This window comes from Coenobita brevimanus, chromosome 62, assembly GCF_032717465.1.
Source record: "Coenobita brevimanus isolate Jiangsu-jjx chromosome 62, ASM3271746v2, whole genome shotgun sequence".
Classification (NCBI taxonomy): domain Eukaryota; kingdom Metazoa; phylum Arthropoda; class Malacostraca; order Decapoda; family Coenobitidae; genus Coenobita; species Coenobita brevimanus.
Window position 1 is genome coordinate 35,327,239 of NC_137015.1, and position 26,190 is coordinate 35,353,428.

Genomic DNA, 26,190 nt, shown 5'->3' on the forward strand with positions numbered 1-26,190 from the left:
GCTGGGTGGTAACCATATAACCAAATTATGGCATCTGGTGTTTTAGTGGGTAATTACAGCACTCCAATCGGATTGAGCCGGTGAAGGTTTATATCCAAGGGATGGATGGGGTTATTGCACATGTAATGCCACTCAGGGATGAGTGAGGCTGGTCACTCTCATCTTAAATGTCAGGACCAAATTGCCTAGCTCCGGGCTTCTGCGCTTCTCATGGGGCAACGTAGAATTGGATTATGGATGGATGGATTAATTTATTATTAATTTACTAATAATTTAAAAAATCTTAAAATACATTATCTCTGTTGAAGCATTTTAAGAAATCCTTCTACCCTCTGTCCCTCCCGCTTCCCCCAGAACCCTCGCGACCCATCCAAGCCTCCCCTATCCCTGGTCCAGACATATGGGAAGCTCCCAAGACCATGTGTCCCTCGAATTGCTTAGTGCGCAATCCACAGGACAGGTGCGCAGGGCAGGTGCACAAACATAAATTTAGTCATGCAAGCACAGTAAAATTTGTGCTTGTGCCCCGCCTTTTCATGTGTGAAAGCACAATATTGCGCATGATCTCATGCGGTGTGCAATGTGCAAACGATATTCACCGAAGCTCAACGGTGCGCAATTGCGCTGTGCGCAAGTGTTTGCGCACCTGCCCAGCACTGATTCAGTCTGTATATGGATTGGGTTATAAAAGAGGTACAAGGTTGGGCAATGGATATTGAAATGACCCCAGTGAGAGAGGGCAGTGTTTGGAAACTCCTGTACCATTGTTTGCAGATAATACCGTATTGTTAAGTGAAGATGAAGGGGAACAGCAAGGCTTGATGAATGAGTTTGTGAGAGTGTGTAAGAAACAGAATCTAAAGGCGAATGTAGGGAAGAGTAAAGTGATTGTCTTCAAGAGAAATTAAGCCATTGAATGTACAGTGAGGCTAAATGAGAAGAAAATGGACAGTGTGAGTGCGTTCAAGTACTTAGGTAGTGTGATGAATAAGGACGGAAATTTGGAGGATCAAGTGCTTGAAAGGGTACAACAGGGAAGAAAGGTTGCTGGTTCTTTGAAAGCAGTGATGAGGAAGAGGGAATTGAGCATGGAAGTAAAATAGTTCCTGCATGACAGTATTGTAATACCAACCTTAACATATGGAAGTAAAGCTTGGACCTTGTTGGAAGGACATAAGAGTGAGAGCAGTGGAAATGAGTTTTTTTGAGAGGGATACAGACTGAGAAATGAGGAAGTGAAGGAACAGTGTGGTAAGGATGTGGATGTGATAGAAAGCGTTAGGAGAAGTACATTGAGGTGGTTTGGCCATGTGGAGAGGATGGAGAATGACAGACTAATGTGGAGAGTGTATGTGAGTGAGGTAGAGAAGGAGGGGGAGGCCAAGGAGGGATGGAGTGGAGAGGTATATGAGAGAGGGGGGGGGGATGTGAGCTGAGAGCAGGTCAGTGAAATGGCATTGGACAGGACGAAGTGGGGGCGATTTGTTTTTGGCCACCCCTTGTGGGGGGCGATTTGTTTTTGGCCGCCCCTTACGGGGGTCGATTTGTTTTTGGCCACCCCTTACGGGATTGAGGCATCGGGTAATAGATAGATAGATTAACTTTTTTTTACCTCCTTCCAGAATATTTTCTTACATTCCCTCCACTTTGCACTCAAATTCCTTCCAAATTCCTCATCCTCTCTCTTCTTACTCTCTTACTAATCTTTTAACCTCTCTCATCCTCTCTACCTAGAACTAACTCTCTCTTTTGTCTCTCAACTTCCTGTATGCCTCTGCTTCCCATCCACTCATTTTATGCTTTCTTCTTTTGCACCACATCTTGTCTCACCTCTTCATTCCACCATGCTGTTCCTTGTACCCCCTTTCGTCTTCTCTTCATCCCACACACCACTTCACATGCTGCACAGATTTCATCTGTGAATATCTTGCACGTTGCATCCACCTCTCCCATCTGCTCTAAATCATATTTACCTAATCGGTCCTCCACATCTTCCTTATATTCTGCCTTTTTTCCATCCTCATGCAACCTGTCTACCGTCCTCATGTGGACTACTTCCTTCTGTCTTTCTCCCCTTCTGCTTATCCTTTGCATTTGTACCTTGACTTTCACCACCATCAAGTAGTGGTCAGAAAGGCCACTCCCCAAACCTCTGTATGCTCTTGCATCCTTTATGTACCTGCTCATGCTTTCCTCCGCACACACATAATCAGTCATTGCTTTCTGTTGCTTAAGTTTACCACCCACCCTTTACCTTGACTTTCACCACCATCAAGTGGTGGTCAGGAAGTCCACTTCCCCATCCTCTGTAGGCTCTTGTATCCATTACATACCTTCTCATTCTCTTATCCACACACACATAATCAGTCATTGCTTTCTGTTGATTCAGTTCACCTCCCACCCTTTACCTTGACTTTTACCACCATCAAGTGGTGGTCAGAAAGTCCACTCCCCCAACCTTTGTAGGCTTTTGTATCCATTACGTACCTTTACACTGTCTCATCCACACACACACAATCAGTCATTGCTTTCTGTTCATTCAGTTCACCATCCATCCCTCTTATCACTCTCCATGTAAACCTTTGGATAATTTTGTGCCTAGAGAGGGTATTGGCTATCACCAACCCTCTCCCTGCACAATTGTCCACTAGAGCGCTGCCATTCTCATCCACTTGTGCAGCCATACCCCACTCACCAACCACTCCATCCACCTTCACATTCCCTACCTCTCTGTTCATATCTCCAATCAAAAACACTCTCATTCCTCTCAAGCTTTTCCATGCATGCTTCCACATTAGCCCATAACTGTTCTTTCACTCTGCTCACACTGACTTCTGTTGGCACATATACAATCACCCTCATTTGTATTCCTACTTTCAATCATATGCACACAATCCTTGAACCAACTGATTCTTACTGTCTTATATTCTCTCTCCATCTCTTGCACACAAAAATACATACACCCTTCTCTGCCCTATCTCCATCACTTATTCCTCATCCATCGTTCCACTCTCTCACAATCCCACCTCTCCTTTTAATCTCAGTCAAACCACATATGTCCACTTACACACCCTCAAGCACCTGGACAGTCTCTCTCTTTCATCTCATCGTTCGCACCCCTTACATTCCACTTTTATTTCATTCATTCATTCATTCAACATCTAATTCAGTGTTGCCCCATGAGGAGCGTAGGAGGCCGGGGCTAGGCAAATTGATCCTGACAGAGAGTGATGAGGCTCACTTATCCCTGGGTGGCATTATGTGAGCAATCAACCCCAACCATCCCTTGGATATAAACCTGCACCACCTCAATCTGATTGGAGTGCCTCAGTTAGCCACTAAACCACCAGGCACCATAATCTGGTAATATGGTTACCATCCAGTGTAGTAAATGGTTTCCTGGGTACAGGAAACCATTTGGCATGTCACTCAGTTTAGACTCACCTCTAGACAGAAGGAAGAGGGATGAGTGAAGGAAAGAAAAATAGAAGAGGAGGGAAAGAAATAAGGAAGGATGAAGGGAAAGGGCAGGCACCCGAGCAGCACTACATCAAGTGAGTGGATGCTGAGCGCTCCCACTTATAATAACAAAATATTCATTATTGCCTGTAGCTCATTATGTGGAAAATAAAATGTTTACGTAAAAGTGCATACAGGCAGTGACAGGTTGACGCCACCAAGCTTTCTTCTTTGTGTTATATGACTTGCATAGCTAGTTGCTTGATTTTGGTTCTTTTCATATCCATATACCTTGGCAACTGTTTGAGTCGCCTCGCAACTTGCTGGTGGTCCTAAAAGGCCTTGTGATTTGCCTCATTTGTTGGCCCTAGTTCAGTATAGCCACCCCAAATGTTCAGCGGGCTCAGAGGCATGTGATAAATCAGATATACAGTCAAGCCTCAGTAACTCAGACTAGCTGGGGGGTAACCCAGACCGAGTTATGCAGTTGTCCGACCTACATAGGTTTGTACTCTAAATCCGCATAAATCATCACATTTTCATGCATACTTGCCTTGCCCTAATGTGGGGAAGGAGGTCTGGATGATGATGATAACAAGTATTAAGGCACACCAGAGTACAGTATACTGTATTAAAACTATGACGTCTCTTAACATTACAGTACCCCCCCCCCCCAAATTCGCGAGGGTTTCATTCTAAACCCCCTCACTATTTCTTGAAATTTGCTAATTCCTGAAAATGACTTTCACCGGTAATTGTGTAGCCTACGAACCACTGTTACTGTAATGCATTACCCATAAATAAACATTTCTTGTTAAATTTGTTTCCCAGTTGTTTTTAGCTGTTTGGCTGTGACAACTCTTGTTTGATTCAAGGTAATGGCAGAAGGGACTGTCCAAAGTGTGTACCTAAACCTAACAACCTAACCTAGCTTAACCGTACCTAATAGTTTAACCAAGCCTGACCTAACCTACAGTACAGTTGGGAAATTGGGAAATGAAATCCATCTTTGAGTACTTAAAGTAAGTTTCTTCCATTGTTCTGGAAACAAACAATCATAGGTATAGCTTAACGGCTTAACTCCTCAATGGCCGTGGATTCAGAAATTTGTGTACACCCCTGGCTGGCCCCGGAACATTTTTTGAAGTTCTAAAATCAATTTATTTTTCTTAAAGATTTGAAGAGAATCATCTGGCGCACTCAGCAGTGTGTTTTTTTTGCTTCCTAAATCCATCCTGTGATTCACTATGATTCATGAAATAATTCATAAAAATTACGGTGCATGTGCCATATGGGCAAAAACATCTGAGATTAAGTGACCGCCTGACTGCTTGGGATGGTAGCATAGGGTCGTGTAAACATACCAGTGACCTTCGTTCCCTTCCCATAATTGTTCACAGTTTTTTTTATAGCTCACTCTAACCTAATGTCACTGACACTGGTACTGTAATGGGTTGTTCAGTGGCAGGGGATATTAAGGGGTTAATGGAATACATTACTGTTTGCATCAATACTGTCTCTTTCACATATACACGCAACAACAAACAAAAGAATCAGCTCTGAATGTACGTTTATGGCGTTGGATCGTGTAAACATACCATTGACCTTCGTTCCCTTCCCATAATTGTTCATTGTTTTTTCATAGCTCACGCTAAGTCAACATCACTGACATCGGTACTGTAAAGGGGTGTTCAATGCCGGGGGGTATTAAGGGGTTAATGGAGTACATTACTGTTTACATCAATACTCTCTCTCTTTCACATATACACTCAAAAACAAACAAAAGAACAAGCGCTAAATATACATTTAACTTGCAGCAGAAAGACCTTTCCAGTTCATTTCTTATTCTTGCAGTTTATTTTCTGTATTTTTCCAACAATTTTTAAAAGGAAGAACTGGCTAATTGGTGAATTCAGCGGTTAGTGAGTTCGGCAATTATGGTATTCTACTGTAGTAATAAAACATGAAAAAAAAAAAAAAGAATATGGTGAGGGTAGTCTATCTTTCTATCTGTCTATTGCCAGACGCCATAATCCTGTAAGGGGTGGCCATTTGACTTTGAGTTATTTGTTTTACGGGAAGGGGCATGGGGACTAACCCTCCACCAACCCACATGTTGACGCGTAGGGAGCACGTATGGTTTGGTTATATTGTTACCACCCAGCATTGTAAATGGTTTTTTGGCTTACAGGAAACCATTAGGCTTGTCATTCAATGTAAAGCCACCCGTAAAGGAAAGAATGGCAATAAGAAGTGACAGGAAAGATGGGAGATATAGGAAGAGAGGAGGGCAGGCACAGAAAAAGAATGATAAAGGCTAAGGAAGAAGTAGGCGGCACTACATCAAGGGAGGCGGTGGCTCAATCGGTAGAGAGGTGGCCTGCAGTCCTAACGGACCCAGGTTCGAATCCCGGCTGTGGCAGGGAACAGTTTAAGGATTTGAATTTCATTAAATCAGGCTTTACTGATCTACCAGAAGACCCGACGACATGTTGTAAAAATACCCCCGCTAATACCAATACACCAGTCCTGTATGAGACAGCCCTAGCATGTATTCAATATGGACGGTGGGTGTTAGCGCCGAAGTGGTGACATATAGAGGTGTATGGTATGTAGGAGGACTGTTGGGCCTTGATAGCAGGCTGTGAAGCCTATGCCCAAAGTTGGACACATTAAAAAAAAAAAAAAAATGAGTGGATGATGGTCGCCACCATCTACCACCAGTGAGGACAGTAAGAGAATGAAATATAAAGAATAAGGTGAGGATTCTGGTAAGTCAGTGGTTTTTGGATAGGATTTTCTATCTATCTATCTATCTATAGCCCGACACCCTAATCCCGCAAAGGGTGGCCGCAAACAAAATGCCTCCAAGTCACTCTGTCACCCACCATTTGACTCCCCTCCCCCCAGAATTATACTAGTGTTAATGGAAATTTTCCGTTTAATAGGTCAAATATATACTGGATTTTTTTTTTTTTTTTTTTTTTTTTTTTTTTTTTTTTTTTTAGGTGGGGGCACTCACCATCCACTTCGATGTAGTGCTGCTCTCGAGTGTCTGCCCTTTCCTCCCCTCCATCCTTCTTTCTTTCCATCCTCCTCTGTCTTCCTTTCCTTCTTTCCTTCCATCCTCTTCTGTCTTCCATTCCTTCATTCTGTTGTCATCCTTCTGCCTACGGGTGACTTTAAACTTCCTCTGCTGTCTTTCTTTCCTTCATTCTTTCCTCTTCCTTCTGCCTGTGGGTGACTCTACACTGAGTGACAAGCCAAATGGTTTCCTGTACACCAGGAAACCAATTACTATGCTGGGTGGTAACCATATAACCAAATTTTGGCGCTTGGTGGTTTAGTGGGTAATTACAGACCTCCAGTCGGATTGAACCGGTGAAGGTTTCTAACCAACGGATGGTTGAAGTTTATTGTTCATGTAATGTCAGTCAAGGATGAGTGAGGCTGGTCAGTCTTATCTTAAATGTCAGGACCAACTTGCCTAGTCCCGGGCTCCTACGCTTTTCATAGGGCGATGTAGGATTGGATGATGATTTTTTTTTTTTTTTTTTTTTTTTTTAATAGGAAGAAATTGCTACCGTAATTAGTGGAGCCGTTAATTATGAGTTCAGCAGTTATGGAGTTCTACTGTGTATTTATGACAATTCCAAGGTGGTGGCGACCATCATCCACTCACTTGATGTAGTGCTGCCTTCTTCTTCCTTAGCCTTTATCATTCTTTTTCTGTGCCTGCCTTCCTCTCTTCCTTTTTCTCCCATCTTTTCTGTCACTTCTTATTGCTTTTCTTACCTTTACAGGTGGCTTTACATTGAGTGACAAGCCAAATGGTTTCCTGTAAGCCAAGAAACCATTTACAATGCTGGGTGGTAACCATATAACCAAACCATACGTGCTCCCTACGTGTCAACAAGTGGGTTGGTGGAGGGTTAGTGCCCCTTCCCATAAAACAAGTAACTCAAAGTCAAATGGCCACCCCTTACGGGATTATGGCGTCTGGCAATAGATAGATAGGTAGATAGTGCAAGGGAACATTTTGATAACGTTACATACCGTAACTCTGAATTTTTTGTATTCCTGGTTAGTTACCCCCGTCTGACCTATACGGGGATCGGAGTTATGAGTGTCTGACTTACGGAGGCTTGACTGTATTGAGGTTTGATAATGCGAGGGTTGATTGTACTTTGATATTTAATGGATATAGGTAAAGTACAGGAGAATATTTTCCTTATGCAAATTATGAGAAATCCTTTGAGAGTAATGATGATAATGTAAGAGGTAGACATTTTCGCAATATGGGAGACAGGAATGGAGCAGTACCATGATGAGAGCGCAGGAAGAAGAACAGGAGTGTTTGAGGTATGTGGCACCAAGCTAGCATGGAGGCAGTGTGGTCATGACCATCCCCTTTTGGGGGTTCCCGCCAAGGAAGACCTGCATGGAAGAATCTTAATACTGTGACAGTAAAGCTCATGGACTTTCTTCTCCCCACAGCAATCAAATTAAAGGTAGTTACGTGAGAAAATAAAGGGAAGAAGTCAGTGAGTAGTTGTATGCACCCAATTTAAACATAGAATGTAGGATTAATCTCTCATGCAGCAGTAGGCAGTACAGAGGAGTAATTTTTGTGTTTTATTGCCAGGTTTTGCAGTCACCCTGATGACAAGAAGCGAGCGAAGGTTGCAATGATCCTGGACAAGCTAATCACGTTGACCATTGAAGAGGTGGAGATGTACCCCTCCATACAGGCCAAGATCTGGGGCAACATTGGCCAGGTCAGAATTACTGTTGTTCTACAGTTATTTATATACAGGCTGGTTCGCAAATAACTCTTCACAGAAATCAGCTAGTGGTATCGTATGTGTTGCAGGGACAGCTCAGTCTGGTGGTGTGGGCATGGGTGCGGCAGTGGGAGTAGGAAAAGAATGATGCAGGTTAGACAGTAATAATTCTACTTGAGCCATACCCACAACTCATGCAAAATCGCCCAGCTGAGTGAAAGAGGAGTGTCATATATAGGCCACCCTGTAAATGTAATTCAGTTATGTATTGCTACCGGGGATATAGGTCAGTCTTCCGCTCTTAAATATCCTCGAGTATCGTATCCTAGCTTGGCGCCCCAACTCTTTAAATATAATTACCTGATACTGTTTTTTGTTTTTACAGTTTCACTGAACAGTTTTGATAGTTCCTGTACTTTAATGCATTCCTTTTTCTATATATGGGTCATACGTATCTCATTTATCAGTGGGATAAAGGAATCTGGTGAATCTGTTGATGGGATTGAAATGATGAATACCATGCCAGATCCAAGGCTTAAATATGTGGATGTAGTCTTGGAAGATCATAACAGACCTCCCAGGTATAGTGGTCCAGATACAGAAATACAGGCTGTGATGCAAATGGTAATCATGGAGTTTCAAAAATAATGAAGTCTAAGGTTTTAACCATAGTTATTTAAAAGCCTGGAATAGGCATATTCTACTCTTTTAGTTACAAGGGCTTCATGTACAGCATGTTTTAGGTGTCAGTAAATTGATGATTTGGTCATGCTTGTTACTGCTTGGAGGTTGTATTCCAAAGGCTTTTCATAGTGAAGGTTATTTTTCCATAAATGCCATCAAATTGGGTCACTCCTAAGGTTAATACAGTGATCGGCTTATGGCAGAGGTCTGAGTGTGGTGGCTGTGAGAGGAGTGCGTGAAGGAGTGTTAGCGCCCATATTAATGGGTACCGGTACAGTTTGAAAATTTGTAGCATGAAAAGGTAACAGTAAGAGCAGTGAAAATGTGATTATTGAGGTTGTGTGTGTGTTCTCACCTAATTTTTCTTACCTAATTATATCTTTACAGGAATGAGTCAAGCTTATACTGTCCTGTGTTTTGAACCAATTTTATCATAAATGTGTGTAAATTTATGAGTAGTTTTATCACACACTATTTCATTTGGTGGTGCATTCCACTGATCAGTTGCTCTATTTGGGAAACTGAATTTCCTCACGTCTTTATCTCCTCTTATTTTGTACAGTTTTTTGCTGTGTCCTCTTGATGTTGCCTTCCCATAGGTTATATATTAGTTTATGTCTATTTTCTCTTTTCCTGTGATGAATTTATATAACATAGTCATGTCTCCTCTTTTCCATTTCTCCTATAATGTTGGTAGGTTTAATTTTTCCAGTTTTTCTTCAAATCTTAAATCCCTTAAGTTTGGTGCCCATCTTGTAGTGGCCATTTGTACCTTGTCAATCTTATCTATGTGTTTTTTGAGTTGTGGATTCCAAACTATTGATGCATACTCCAGAGTTGGTCTGATGAATGATGTTATTATCTTTCTCAGCATAATTTATATACATGAATGCCACCCTCATACGAGTAATAGCAAGCAGTGTGTACATGTTCCTTACTTTTTCATTTATGTGGTCAGCTGGTGATAATCTGTTATTGATAATCACTCCTAAATCCTTTTCCTTTTGTGATGTGTGTAGGGTTGAACTTCCTAACTTATACAGTAATCCCTTTAATATCCAGATGCCCAATAACCGGACACCCCACTATCCGGACATTTTGGGCCCATGCCTTCGGGAACCCCCCACCCCCACCTCCAAAAAAAAAAAAAATCCGAACTTTTTTTCACCTGTAATTTGAACTTCGTGCACAGCACTGACCACCTGTGTTTACACTTGGCCCCTTCACCCCTTCCTTCCTCCCCCCTCCCCAGTTACTGCCTAACTACCATCGTGACTAGACGCTCATCGCAGTGGATGCCACACGTGCTCGTTTTTGTCAATAAACTGTAATACCTTGCTGCCTGACCACATGGGAATTTACAGTGTTGTGCAGTGTTAAGAAATTGGTATTTAGAGTGCAAAGGATTAAGTGTGGAGTGCAAACTGGCGGTTGAAACTGGCATGGCCAGTAAGAACAGAATGCATTGTTAAACAGTTATAACTCATAGTACAAAGGATTAAGTGTAGCACAACATTGGATTACTGTACATGCTTCAAGAGCATTTTCACCACTGCCAAAGCCTTAGAGGAGGCTGGTTAATCTTCATAAGGGCCACGGACGTGCTGTAAGTACCCTGAACACTGCTAAATATTTTCCATACTCACTTCTAATTCCTCATTCTCTGGTTCCTTTTCATTTATTTCATGCTTTTTGTCGTTTATTTGTGTGAATAGGGTCTGAAATAGGTGCTGTGCATGTCTGGTACGGAGTTATTTGGGTGGCTTTCAAAGTTAGGCTGGGTTAAGGTCCATAAGTATCTGTTCAGGAGGCTGGGTCCCAGTATCCGGACAAACCCACTTTCTGGACCTGTCTCTGGCTCTGTTACATTGGATATTGGAGGGATTACTGTATTCCAGTCTGGTCTTTTTTTGCTTTTACCAAATTTTATTACATGACATTTGTCCGCATTGAATTCCATTTGCTCTCAATTGCTCCGTTCATGAAGCTCTCTGCAAGAGTCTGTGTTTGTAATTTTCCTTTGTATTTTTGCATCAACGGCAAACATATTTAGGTAGCTTCCATTTCCAATGTTACTGTCTGTGTCATTTATGTATTTTAAAAACATAGTTGGTGGCAGCACTGGGCCCTGAGGAACTTGTCGCTTCTCTTCATGATGAGTAATTTCCCCTTAGCACTGTTTTCATTTCCCTTTCACTGAGAAAATCTTGCATCCAATCATACAGATTACCTTGGATTCCTCCTTGAAGGTACAGTTTCCAGAAAAGTCTTTTGTGTGGTACTCTCTCAGATTCCTTCTTGAAATCCAAATATATGCTCACTACCTAACCATCTCATTTCTGTAGTATTTCCGCAACTCAATCATAGTAGCTTAACCTCTCTGGTACACAATTCTCCAACCTCATCTGCCCCCCAGAATGCAAAAACAGGCCCATTTTTTGACTTTCTCAAAGGTTAAAAGTTTTATTCCTGGTTAATTGAGGTTGGATTTACACACCGGAAAATGCGATCCCCATCTTCCTAGACCCAGTACAGTGATACCTCGATATACAATACCCCTAGATACGATATCCCGGCTTAACAATGGGGGTAGAAATTGCACCATACCCCGCCTAACGATGGCCAAACCCCGGTTTAACAATGGATTTTGATTTTTTCTTACTGATTGTGATGATATTTTAGACTAAAATTGTGTGTTTAGGTTGGTTTATAAACTGTTTTTAGACTTTGATTAATGTGTTTTAGCCATAGGTGGGGTGAACATTGTCATTTTGGGGTATAGTTTGCTCAGCTTGATTTTTTCCAGACTTATATTTGACGATATTCAGATTTGATTTGTTGGTTTTAGTGAGTTTTTACAGGTGTTAGGCTTAGGTTAGCTTCCATTACAGCTGTTAGGCCATTTAGATTGCCTTTAAACCTGTTTTTGGGCTCGTCTGGGTGGGTTTTGGACTTGGTTTGGGGGGAAACCAAGGCTGGTAAACAGTCCACATTGAAATACATGTTAAAATTACCCCGATAAACAATACCCTGCCTAACGATGGGGTTTTCCCTAACCAATCAGATCATTAAACCAGGGTATGCCTGTAGTAACTGAGCTATGGCCTGTCAAAGTTGATAATACAGTGCTCCCTTAACATCCACGCGGGTTAGGTAACAGAGATATCCACGTATGTTAAAAATCCGTGAATATCTGCTGCCCCCCTTAAAAACACCCCTGGACCCCCCCCCCTTAAGCTTTTGGCTGCAGCTGCTGTGATGACAACGTTCTGACTGTGCTCATTGTGGAGAAAGAGGAAAAAAATTGCATGTTTTCAACTCGTGTTTAACCCACTTATCATTAATCTTGAGAGCTAAAATTTTTGTCAGACAAACGTCAGTCTTTTTACTATCGTTTGCAACAAACTGCATGTCCGTAGGCACTCCAAGCACGGAGAATGATTTGAGAGAACAGAAGGTATGTTTTGACTGATGCAGGAAATAGCCCAGGGAGGTGGAAATTTCCACCAAACCACAAGATTTTTTCCATACAAAACAGGGTTACAGTCACATTACCTTATGATAGTAATTGCAATAATAATAAAAATAAAACTTCTTGCCAGTCTCCTATGATTTTGTTACGATATTCCAATGTTTACATTAGCCTTAGCGAAACAGTAACGATGTGAGGAAAATCATTACAAACTTTATCAAACTTCATGAATGACTTTTATTACCACTTACTTTTATAAAGCTCATTGATATAATGTCAAGAGTCATTTCATAGCATAGCTGAATAATTTGCAGACGCAAAAATGTTTGATAACCAATGCGCTTATCATTATGACTTCTCTGATTATTGGAAAAATTATCATTAAATAACTTGTGTTTTATCACAGTAATTCACAGTATAATATAAAACTTCACTTTCAGCCACTCTACTATGATTTCAGTGTGATTTGGGTGCATATTGCTTCATATTATTTACCAGAGAGTGGGGGGGGGGAGGGCAGCAAACCAGTTTAGACCAGCTCATCGAGAGGGACAAGAGAGAGAGAGAGAGAGGGAGAGGACAACAAACTGGTTTAGACCAGCTCATCAAGGGGGACAAGAGGGGGGGAGGGCAGCAAACCAGTTTAGACCAGCTCATTGAGGGCACATGAAAGAAAGAAATACTCCCCGCCAGCCCATCCTAACGTCTCCCCTGATGAATTAATGGCATTAATAAATGAAGTGGCCAAAAGGAAGTGTTATATATGATTCACTGGATAATGCCATCACTAAAACAGCCATGAACTGTGCCTGGGGTAATGTTGCATTTGCAGTGAACAGTGTCAGCTGGATTCAACAAGATAAAATGCTTTAGTGAATCCGGCCCTAGTACTGTATCCACTTGCGGATATTTGAAACTGTTCATGTTACATCCACCCGCGGATATTTAAAATCGTTCATGTTATATCCACGTGCAGATATTTAAAACCGTGTTTGTTAAAAACGTGGATGTTAACCCGTTAACTGCTCTATACAGCCTGGGCTGTTCCGAGTGCGACTGCTCAATACAGCCCTGGCTGTGCAGGTGACTTTCGAATATAGTGCCATGGTGACCAAGGCTGACCCATGCAAGCATAGTTGAGCCTTCAAATCCGAAACTGAAACCGAAACCAAAAAAGAAAAAAAAAACGTACATTCCAATAAGGAATCAGACACTTCGATGTTCATCCATGGCATTACCAAGGTAGACTGTAGCACCAGTCGAGCAGGGCAGTACTCCCAAGGTGGATGGAAAGCTGATGACAGGGAGTGCTGGAGCTCCAGTTTCATCAGCCCTCAGGACTAGTTCCTGACCATTCCCCTTTGCTGAACTTTTTCAGTGTCTCAGTTACACAGACAGTAGGCCAGCATGCTCTCCAACACAAATTTCTCTAACTATCTACACCAAACTACATGCACAGTACACACTACACTTCCTTTTCCAAAATTCAAAAGAAAATCATGGCGTCTCATCACCCAGCCTCGGAGTCCCCAGGGGGGGGGGGGACCATAAATGCCCCCACCTTCTGCCCCTCTGCCGGTGATGACTCGAGGTGCCTGGAACCACTGTCTGACTCTCTTCTTCTTCATTTCTGCAACATTCGTGGCCTTTCCTCTAACTTTCGCTCTGTTGAGCACCACCTCTCCTCCTCTAAAACTCACCTTCATTTTCTAACTGAGACTCAGCTGTCTGAGGCAACTGACAGCAAACCCTTTTCTGTATCCTCCTACTTTCTCTATACTCATTTCAAAGCCAAAGGTGGCTGTTGTGTATATATACGTTACGACTTATCTTGCTCTCGTGTTCCTGAACTCGATTCTTTTGAATTCTCTACACTCTGGCTTCGGCTTTCCTGTCATTCTCTGACTAAATATATCTGTGCTGCTTACTTATCCCCTAATTCTACTGACTATCAAAAATTCTTCGACTATCTTACTTCTATGATGGAACACATTCTATCCATTTCTTCTTTCTCTGAAATCTCCATTCTAGGAGATTTCAATGTTCACCACCACCTTTGGCTCTCCTCTCCTTTCACTGAACCACCTGGTGAACAAGCCTACATCTTTTCTATCCTCAATGACCTAGAGCAGCTTGTACAGCACCCTACCCGTATCCCAGACCGTCTTGGAGAAAGCTCCAACGCTGTACTTGACCTCTTCCTTACAGCTAATCCTTCTGCTTACACTGTTAATCTTTTCTCTCCGTTGGGCTCCTCCGATCACAACCTTATCGCCTTAATCTGTCCTATCACTCTGGTACGGCCTGTGGACCCTCCAGGGAAACGTTGTCTGTAGCATTTTGGAGCCGCGGATTGGGATGCCCTCATGCAGTACTTCTTTGATTTTCTTTGGAATGATTATTGCTTCCATGGCCGAGAGCCATCTGAGTGTGCCTTGCGCATTACGGAGGTTATTCTCTCGGTCATGGAAGCATCCATTCCTTTCTCATATCCTTTGACTAACGCAAGAAAGCCTTGGTTTAATCACGCTTGTTCTAATGCTGTTCACAACAAGGAGAGGGCCTACAAAAGGTACGGGAGCCAACCCACCCCTGAATCACATCATCTTTACATTTCTTCTTGGAATCGTGCTAAGTCTGTTCTTTGCTCTGCTAAAAATAATTTCATCCGTACTAAATGCTCTCAACTCTCCAACTCGAATTCTTCCCGCTCCTTCTGGCACCTTGCCAGAAACCTTTATAACAACTTTACCTCATCATCCTTCCCTCCTCTTTTCTACTCTGATGGTTCTGTAGCTATTTCTTCTACTGATAAAGCAGATCTCTTCGCACAGACTTTCTCCTCCAATTCCACCTTAGACGATTCCGGTGCTGTTCCTCCATCACTTCCCACCTCTGACTTCCTCATGGCTGATATTAAAATTTCTTCAGTTGATGTATTTTCTGCCATCACTGGCCTCAATACTAACAAGGCATATGGGCCTGATGGAGTCCCTCCTGTTGTTCTCAAGAACTGTGCTTACACCCTGCCTAGGCAAACTCTTTCGCCTTTGTCTGTCAACTTGTACCTTTCCTTCTTGCTGGAAGTTTGCTCTCATTAGCCAGTCCCAAAGAAGGATGACCACTCCCAACCCTCCAACTATCGTCCAATTGCTTTAACGTCCTGTATTTCAAAAGTTTTCGAGTCAATTCTCATCATCATCATCATCATCATCCAGACCTCCTTTCCCACCCAAGGGCAGGGTGAGGAGTAGCAATGTCCAGACAGCCCAAAATTGCCCAATCCAATGGGCCACGCTTCCATTCACTCATCATTCAAGCCCCCAGAATCCTGACTCTATCGGATACGCCAAAAACATTCACCACATTCTGTAGCTTCACATATCATATCCGACGGAGTCAATCCAGACGTTGCCACGTTAAAAAGGGGTGCCAAAAATCCCTGATCATGCATATCTCCTCACAAAATTCATCCAGCCAGCTCGATCTCCTGTCAGTTCCCTAGCCTCACCGACTTCCAGACCTCTCTTCGTCACACATTCATCCACCATATCTCTCCACCTTCTCCTTGGCCTACCTCATCTCCTCCCTCCTTCGAATTCGCTCAGATATACCTTCTTCACCACTGTATTGTTATCCATTCTCTCCACCTGACCATACCATCTCACTACACTCTCTTCAATTCTGGTGTCCACCGACTTCCTCACTCCACATCTTTCACGAATCACGGTATTTCGTATCCTATCCACCCTCTGTACTCCACATACATTCCTCAGCAGTCCCATCTCCACTGCTCTTACTCTTGACTTTTCATTTTCATGCCACATCATAGTCTCACATCCATATCTTAAAGTTGGCACTAACACTCTTTCGTGTAAGCCTCGTGCAGCTGCAACACTCAAGCCTCTGTTTCTTATCAAGGCCTTCATTGTACCAGCTACTTTTCTTCCTTGTGTCACTCTACTTTCAGCTTCTTTTGCTCATTTTCCTCTCTTTTCTATCACTGTACCCAGGTATTTGAACTCTCTCACCAATTCCAGTCTCTCTCCATTCATTGTTACATTGCACTGGGAGTCACCTTCTCTCTCAATAACCATCACTTTACTCTTTTCTACATTTACTCTCAAGGAACGACGCTTACAGACATCAACAAAACTCTGCACTAGCCTACCAATTTCTTGTCCATTACTTGCAAGCAGTACTGCATCATCAGCATACAACAAATCTGAGATATTCCATCCATCACCATTCATTACCAATGCCATCCCTCTCTCCATTACTCGTGTTTTCACTTCCCTCATCACCCCATGCATATATACATTGAACAACCATGGGGACATCACACAACCTTGTCGCACGCTCACACTGATTGTGAACCATTCACTTAGATGCCCATTAACCCCGACACATGCTTCACTACCATCGTAAAAACTTGACAGCACCTAACAGCTTACCCTCTACACCGTACATGTGCAAAACTTTCCACAATCCTTCTCTGTCCACTTTGTCATATGCTTTTTCCAGATCCATGAATGCCATAAACACCTTATGGTCCTTCTCACAAGCCTTCTCTACTATCTGTCTCACTGCAAATATTTGGTCCACACATCCTCTGCCACTCCTAAAGCCACCCTGTTCATCACTCACTAGAACTTCTGATATCTCTCTTACTTTCTCTATAATAATTCTTCCATATACTTTCCCTACCACACTCAGTAGGGTTATGCCACGATAATTCTTACACTCACTTCGTTCACCGTTATTTTTGTACAGGGGTACAATCACAGCCTTTTTCCACTCTGCAGGCACAGTTTCACTCATCCATGCTTTCTTACATATCTCCAGCAAGCACTTCATTCTGTTGTCTCCACTATTTAAGCATCTCTGCATACACCTCATCAACCCCAGCTGCTTTCCCATTTTTCAGCCGCTTGACAGCACTCTTCACTTGTGCGAGTGTCACGTCTCCTGGCACTGCATTCCTTCTCTGCGCACCCCCAAAATCAATCATGTTTACAGCTGCTCTGCTGTCTCTATCCCCTTTCATCAGGCTTTCAAAATATTCTTTCCATTTGGCCCTTACTTCATCTTCATGGGTTAATAATCTACCACCTGCATCCTTCACACCATCCCATTTCTTACCACTTTCACTTCTACATTTCCACACCTCTTTCCAGAATAACTTTATATTTTCAGAGTAGTTTGCATTCATTTTTCTTCCTAGATCCTCATTTACCTCCTCCATTTTTTCCTCTTCACTAGTCTCTTCTCAATAGAAAAATTTTAAGGCATCTTTCCTATCACAACCTTCTTTCTGATCGTCAGTATGGGTTCCGTCAGGGACGCCCCACTGGCAGTCTTCTTACCTACCTTTCAGACTCCTGGTCATCCTCCTTTCGGGACTTTGGCGAAAGCTTTGCCATTGCACTTGACATCTCAAAGGCTTTCGATTGAGTCTGGCATAAATCTTTAATTTCCAAACAGCCCTCTTACGGTTTCTATCCTTCTATCTGTGCCTTCATCGCTAGCTTCCTTTCTGGTCGTTCAATAGCCGCTGTTGTAGACGGTCATTGTTCTTCTCCTAGATCTATCAACAGTGGTGTTCCTCAGGGCTCTGTCCTATCACCAACTCTCTTCCTTTTATTCATCAATGACCTTCTAAGCAGTACATCTAACCCTATCCACTCATACGCTGATGACTCCATCCTTTACCTTTCCTTTCGGTTCCCGCAATGCCCATCTCAGCAGTTACTTCAACAAACAAGGGATGAGGCTATGGCACACCTAATGTTTGACTTGGCTCGTATCTCTGACTGAGGTAAATATAATCTTGTTTTTTTAATGCATCTAAGATTCAGTTCTTACACCTATCAACCTGTCAAAATCTTCCACAGGTGTACCCAATAATGTTTAATAATACTGTATTCAACTTAATCCTGCATCATCCTTGAACATGCTTAGGGTTTCATTTACTCGGGACTTATCTTGGAAAGATCATATTACATCTCTTGTAAAATCTGCTTCCAAGAGATTGGGTGTGCTAAGCCAACTCCATTCTTTCTTTACCTCTGCACAATTGCTGAGTCTATACAGGGGTTTTATCCGCCCCTGTGTGGAGTACAACTCTCATGTGTGGGGAGGCTCCCTGCATACAGCTCTTCTCAATAGGGTGGAGTCAAAGGCTTTTTGTCTTATTAACTCTCCTCCTCTTACTGACTCCCTTCAACCTCTGTCTCTTCGCCGCACTGTTGCATCTTTATCTCTTTTCTATCGCTACTTTAATGGTCACTGCTCCTCTGAACTGTCTGCATGCATTCCTCCACCTCTACGATGGGCACATAGCACCCGTCTAGCAGCAAACTCTCATCCCTTTTCTGTCCAACTCTCTAATGCAAGAGTTAACCGTTCCTCCCAGTCCTTCATTTATGCAACAGGTCAACTCTGGAACTGTCTCCCTCTGTGTGTATTTCCTGCTGCCTTTGATCTCCAGTCTTTCAAATGCAGTGTGTTCAGGCATCTCGAAATGAATGGATCTTGAATTTGGCTCTCTCTTGTATTTTGTTTTTCTCTTGGAGGGAACTCTTATTGCAGGCTCCTGGCCTGGTTCCTTCTTCCTCGCATAAAAAAAAAAAAGTTAGCTAATACTTCGTTACTATATACTCTGGCATGTGTTCTCTCAATTCCTAAGACAAAATTTGGCCTTTGAGAAATTTCATTTTTACCCCTATGTCTGCGCACCACGGACACCTCCAGAAAAAATGCCATGAGCAGTTAATGGGTTAAGGGATGACTGTAATTACTCATCGTGGCCTGGGCGAGAAAGAAAAATTTGCCCGGGGGGGGTAAAGATACTCTGTTCTAGGGGGTGGGAGAGCTGAGGTTGGAGGTTGTAAGGCCAGGAAGGGGTGTACGGGGATGGAGGGATTGGAGGAGACCACCACCAGATACAAAGGAAGAGCCCCAGTGGAGTACAGGGATGTGGAAGGAGGGTAGGGGGGGAAATACCCTCCCCCCAGATGACTAGGGGGAGACGGGGGGGGATTCACATCGGAGGGGGGTGGAGAATGCATGAGGAGGATGTGGGAGGGGCAGTAGTGATGGAAGAACGGAGGGAGGTAGGGTAGTAACATCGTAGTGGGGTAGAGGGACGCGGCGAGGGGGAGGTGGGGGGGCATGCTCACCACTGCCTGGGTACAGGCCTGGATCCTCCCTCCCGCATGTCCAGCACTTAGTTCTCATTGGTCAGAAGCCATCCACGTCACAGCCAGAGTGGAGCAAGCTGCCGCCAGTTTTATGTGGAAGTTGCACGATTGACCTTCCTTGTCCATTTAAAAAATTGTGATAAAACGTCGATTGTCGAGCTTAGTACTTTAGGGGTTAATAGGTTAGTAACACGTGATTTTCCCTTTCTAAAACCAAATTGTCTTTCTGTTATCACATTGTGTTTTTCCAGGTGATTTACCCAAATTCTTCGTATCAGTTTTTCTAAAATCTTGCTTGTGGTGCTGGTCAGTGATACTGGTCGGTAGTTAAGTGGATTTTGTCTATTTCATATCTTGGAACGGTGTTGTTTGCTTCCTTCCAAGTATCAGGTTGTTTACCTTGTCTTAGGAATTCTTCGAATATTAAATGTAATGGACCGCTTAGCTCTTTTGCACATTCCAATAGCTTTTCCTTTGTCTAATTTCTTCATCTCCTCCTTGACCTCTTGTTTCGATATATGTATACAATATTTGTTAATATGTGTGGGTATGCTAGTTCGTTTTCATCTTTGGTCTTAATCTCTTTCTCCTGTTCCAAGGTCTGTTCCTGCAACTCTCTAATTATTGTCCATACCTTTTTTAAGTCCTGGACATGCCTCTCTGCCATTTTCTCCACTTTTGCTACTCTTGTTTTGTTCAGTGCAGTACTTCCTTTACCCTTACCCTCATCGGAGAAGCCCGCAAATTCACCGCCACCAGATGTAAACAGTGAACTACCTCCTTCCGCCATGATGCAACCTACAGCAACTTTCAAATTTACCTGTGTTTTGTACTCTTGTTTGACTGAAACCTGTGTTTTTTTCACTGATTACAGACAGGACCACCACTCATGTATTCATTCACATAAACACAATAGGTTTGGCTCCTTTTTGCCGCTGATTCGGCGATTATTTCCCCACGATCCACAAAGAGCTCCATCTCTGTCGGCAGCCTGTGTATGTGTGTGTATGTGTGTGTGTGTGTGTGTGTGTGTGTGTGTGTATTTTTGTTTTTGCTTTGTGTGTGTTTTTTTTTGTTCCTTGTCTTTCTGCCTATGGGTGACTTTACACTCCCTCTTCTGTCTTGCATTCCTTCATTCTTTCCTCTTCCATCTGCTTGTGGGTGACTCTGCACTGAGTGACAAGCCAAATGGTTTCCTGTACACCAGGAAACCATTTACTATGCTGAGTGGTAACCATATAACCAAATTTTGGCACCTGGTGGTTTAGTGGGTAACTATTGTGCTCCATTCGGATTGAGCCGGTGAAGGTTTATATCCAAGGGGTGATTGGGGTTTATTGCTCACGTAATGCCACTCAGGGATGAGTTAGGTTGGTCACTCTCATCTTAAATGTCAGGACAAACTGCCTAGCCCTGGGCTCTTACACTCCTCATGGGGAAACTTAGGATTGGATGATGGATGGATGGATGTTTTTTTTTGGGTGTGTGTATTTTTGTTTGTTTTGTGTGTATTGTATATTTTTGTAAGTTTGTGTTCTGTGTGTGTTTTTATATGTTTTGTGTGTTTGTATTTTGTGTGTATGTTGGGGGGAGGGGGGCACTATAGGTGGCTGTGGCAGAAAGACCCTCACATATTTAATTCACCTTCAATCCCTATACTCATCTCAGTGCTCCACAAAACTTCATTTATTCCTAACTAAACTGTAGTCTCTATCAGTACACGCCATCCCAGCCACCACAAGGCTTCATGTAATCCATATCATATTTCTGTCCTTGTCTCCATCCCAACCCACCACAGAGGTTTATTCATTCCTAACCTTACTGCATTCCTTCTTCCTATTCCAATCCACCATTAAACTTTATTCAGTCCTAAAGAAATTGCAGTCCTACCCAATCCACCACAAAGCTTCATTCCATCCTAACTAAATTGAAGTCTTACCCAGTCCACCACAAAACATCATGTAGTTTGGCCCGACTGTTGTCCTTCATTTCATGTCAACCCACCTTAAGGAAGCCAAACCAGTCTCCATTTTATCCCAGCTTGTATCAAGCCATCACTTGCAGTCAGTCATTCCATTTCAGTTACCATGCAGACTTTGATGCAAGCCTACTTCAAACGCTAGCTTTGTCGTAGCTTCCATTCCATCCCAGCCTGTTCGTTTCATTTCGTTTTTAAAGGTTCCAACATGCTTGCATGTGTCGGCCTTGGTCACCTAATGGCAGCCCTCCATGCTGCTCGATCTATGGCAGCCTCCCTGTTCAGTCTCTTAACCCTGAGGTCACACCTAATGACCTCGTCCCATGTCTTTTTCGGTCTACCCCTCGCAACCCTACCTCCAATATTAACGCTTCTCACTTTCTGCGCCCAGTTATCAAGCATTCAGCTAAATCATTGTTTAGTAGTTTTTCATTCCCCACCAGTCCAGTTCCTGTCTTTCATTTCATCCCATTCTGCCTACATTATTGCATTCATTCCCAGTCTGGCTACAGTCCTTCATTCCATCCTAACCTACTTGTCTTCAATCATTCAGCCAGTTTTCATTTTCAACCTAGCCCAGGTAGTGTTTCACTCCATTCCAAATAGTGTTTCGTTTCAGCCCAGCTTAAATTCTTCATTTGATCCCAGCCCAGCTACACTCCTTCATTTATTAACCTCTCCAGCCCTCATTCCATCCCAACCCTCATACAGTCTTTAATTTCATCTCAGTCCACTTCAGTTGTCAAGTGTCCAGTAAGACTTTCATAATTTTTCCATTCTGGCCCAGTTACAGTCTTTCCATTTATCCCAGGCCACCTCAGTTCTCAACAATACAATTAATTTTTCATTCCATTCCAGCCCTGCCAAATAATTTCATTCCATACCAACCAAACTTATCTTTCATTCTGTCCCAACTCATCCACAAAGTCATTCATTCTGTCCCAGACCAGTTAAAATATTTTCTTGCTTCCCATTGCAGGTGTCAGAGCTGATAGATATGGTGCTCGACTCCTTCATCAAACGCTCGGTGACGGGTGGGCTGGGGTCAGGGCAGGCGGAAATCATGGCAGACACTGCTGTTGCCCTTGCCTCAGCCAATGTTGCCTCTGTGGCCAAGAAGGTTATCGGCCGACTCTGCAGGGTGAGTCTCCATTGTGTCAGACTTGCTGGTTGGAGTCTTTAATTTGAATGGTGTCTTAATTGGAAATATGGCCCACTTTCACTGGGCACTGTGTTCATACTTCTTTGGGTTTTCCTTAACCCCTTTCCTGTAATGTACTTACTTCATTTGATAATGGTAAGAAATGGGATGATTATGAAGGTGTGGATTACTTTTACTAAATGTTTCATATTTAATCAGTGCGCCTTTTTAAGATGATTGAAATAGTTTGGCAGTATAGTAATTAGAATGTAATGGAATTAATTACTTGATGGTAAAAGGGTCCTGGAATTCTGTGTACTGGAAAGTTACTATTGTTTATAGAAAGTTCATTACCATCATCATTCTGACCTTTTTCCCACGTGAGGATGGGATGAGGTAAAAATGTTGCTGCTACAATAAATCCCCTCCTCAGTCAGCGATGGCGCAAGGAGTATGTGATTTTGGGGGGTTAAGGACGGTTTTGACCAACTTGAATTATGGTTTGACCAGCTAAATATGTATCATATGAAGTACTTGTGCATGGACAGTTGTAATTAACCTATGGATTGCGCATTTACCTTTTCTATTCCACCTGTGGTGTACAATTTTTTTTTTTTTTTTTTTTTTTTTTTTTTGAAGATAAACATCCAGGACATCATCTGGTGGGGGGGGAAAAAAAAAAAAAAAACTATTTCTCTCTCCCTCTTTGTGTAGCGCCATGCATAAGTTTGCAAAGGGGTGAAGTGAAAAAATGAGGAAAAAAAAAAAGCTTTTATTATAAAAACTTGAAGAGAAACCACCAGGGCATCATGTAGTGAAAAAAAAAAATCTCTCTCTTCGTCTTTGTGTAGCGTCATGCTACACAAAGATGTTTATGTAAGGGTGGGGTAGTTAGCGGTGATGCAACTGGAAGGTTAGCACAGCCTGAGATGTGGCTCACAACGCAATGCTTCCCAGCCTGAGCTATGGCTCGCAAAGTGACACTTTTCAGCCTGAGCTGTGGCTTGCAATCAACGGGTTAAATACAGTTTTTTTTTAAATACTTGTACTTGGGATTTTAAAAACTAAAATACTTTTATTGTACTTTAGTAAAGCCACCTAAGCTTGGACCCAAGCCTGAATTATTGTTGACAAGAAAATAGACACCATGTAAATTATTTAGCAGTCTGATTAAATTAATTAACCTAGTCATGCCATTTGGAGTTACTTATGACCAGACCAGTAGCAGGAGTGCATACAAATTTGTCCCCTCCCCCCCCACACACACACACACACCACCACCACCATCACCACCATTCTATGGGTGAAGGGGGTCCAGGTCCAGGCACCTTCATTAATATGGTCCTTCACTTGGGTTTAAACTATTCTCCTGACAGGAGGGAAACTAGGGTATTTTGTATTTTTTCCTCTAAACACATATATTGAAAAAAAAAAAAGTAAAAAAAAAAATTATTCTCGGAGACCTCTCCTTTTGTGTATAAAAAAAAAAGAAAGAAAGAAAGGAAAGTCTCCACTCTCCATTTTTGACTAACTCAGAAACAAACATTGGGGGTTAATCCCCCTGCCTCCACCCAGTCGGTCCATCCCTGTATACAGTTGGCCCTGAACATTCACAAGGATAAAATTAGAAGACCCCCCTCCATCCCAATGACTTCTGACGACATACATGACGATGATGATGATGTTGATGATGTCGATGATGATTGCTGCATGGTACAGAAGTGTGAAGTATGATGTGAGGGATGAAGAGACAGGTATGTTGTGCAGCAAGATGAGATTCCTGAAAGTTCAGGGGATCGTTAGGGTCATTACCATCATTGGACTTGGCAGGTGATAATGGTTGGTATGGGGCTGTAGAGGACACGGCAGAGAGGGAAGCAGAGGATGATGGCTGGTGCTCAGGTATCACAGAGGTGGCAATGTCAGCAGTGGCAGTGGCTGTTGCTTAGGTTGGAAAGGGGACAAGACAGAATGCTACACCTGTGAGAAATACATGGTTATCTTGGTCCACCCCTCTGAGACACACAAGGACCGACACTGGTGATGGGAAAGATGCAATGCCAAGCTTGCTCCCACACTTGAATACCTTCTCGACAGCAGTCAGTGTTCCACTGCCCCCTCCCCCCTCCTTTTACTTTTTATATGTGCATTCCTCATCCTCCCCTCAGCACCAGTTCACAAATAAGCCAGGGACTTGGGTGTTTATTCTGCGGAAGATTGGGGCTAACTGTATTCTATCCTCCTCCCATTTCTGCGTTCCATTATTCAACCAGATTCATGTGTGTATCAGTTTTGTGAACAGATTTATTTTTTCAGATAATTATCTTACATTGCTTGTGCTAAAAGTACAGTAGTTAGAGGTAGTTACAGCAGAAACTGTTGTTGCAAAGTTCCACTGTTCGACAAGCATTTGTAATGAAGAAGCAACTCACCAGTCCTTATATACCTTACTTCTTTTATTCTGAGTCAGTCTTCCCTTGACTGGTGTCTAACTAATATTCAGGATAACATTTACAGAAATAATATTTCTCCAGTCACCCTTGAAATTATCTAGTTTGTCATGTTATTCAGGTAATCAACAAGACACTTCCTCAACTCAGACCATTATTGTCTCTATCTCGTTACTATTTATAACTTGTAAATGTTGACACAGATTACAGTATATAAGTATTAGTGAGACAAAGAGAGGGTATGGCATGTCTTAAGCTCTGAGAATGTGGTCCCTAATTTCTCTTATGATTCAGGTGATTGACAAGACTTGCACCTCCCCAACACAAACCCTGGAGGCACACATGATGTGGGACGATATTGCAATCCTTGCGCGGTACCTGCTGATGCTGTCGTTCAACAACTGTCTGGACGTGGCACGACACCTCCCCTACCTCTTCCACATCATTACCTTCTTGGTCTGTACAGGGCCACTCTCCATGAGAGCGTCAACACATGGGCTCGTCATCAACATCATTCATTCTTTGTGCACCTGTACTAAGCCTTCATTCCTGGGTGAGCATTTTTTATATTTCCATGATTACTGTTGAGTCCTTTGGAGTGGAAGACTTAGAATGGTGGGATTAAAAATCAGTAAGTAAGTTAATGGGTATCCTGGAGGAAGTTATATGGGATTGGCTCATGATTGTACCAGTATAAATTCACTATTGACAGAAAGTGTTCAGAGAGTGCAGCACTTGCGCACTATGTGTTTGTTACAAAAAATGGTCAGAGGGTCAAACCTGTGATCTTGCCTTTAAACTTGAACCAGTTCTCAAAAATGAATCCCTCCCCCTGACCTAGAGTCCTACCATCAAGCTTGGTCCAAATCTGATAAAATTTTTATGAGTTGACCTTGCCCTGTGACTGTACTCTTCCTGTTTTTGCTCAGAATTTAATAACTTACTCTTCATAGGGTCCTCAGTCACTATACCAGGTTTAGTACAGTTTCATTCAGTAGGTTCCCATAATGTAGCTAACAG

General features: G+C 42.7%; 1 protein-coding gene across 1 annotated transcript in view; it reads left to right on the top strand.

The window, feature by feature from the left end:
* The window catches only part of Nf1 (neurofibromin 1), a 509,668-nt gene that overhangs the window by 257,257 nt on the left and 226,221 nt on the right, over positions 1–26,190 (top strand). Inside the window, exons 40-42 of the mRNA XM_080275751.1 lie at positions 8,105–8,237; positions 22,559–22,720; positions 25,465–25,723. Of these exons, the coding sequence (XP_080131877.1) occupies positions 8,105–8,237; positions 22,559–22,720; positions 25,465–25,723 (554 nt within the window). The remainder of the gene's footprint in view (positions 1–8,104; positions 8,238–22,558; positions 22,721–25,464; positions 25,724–26,190) is intronic.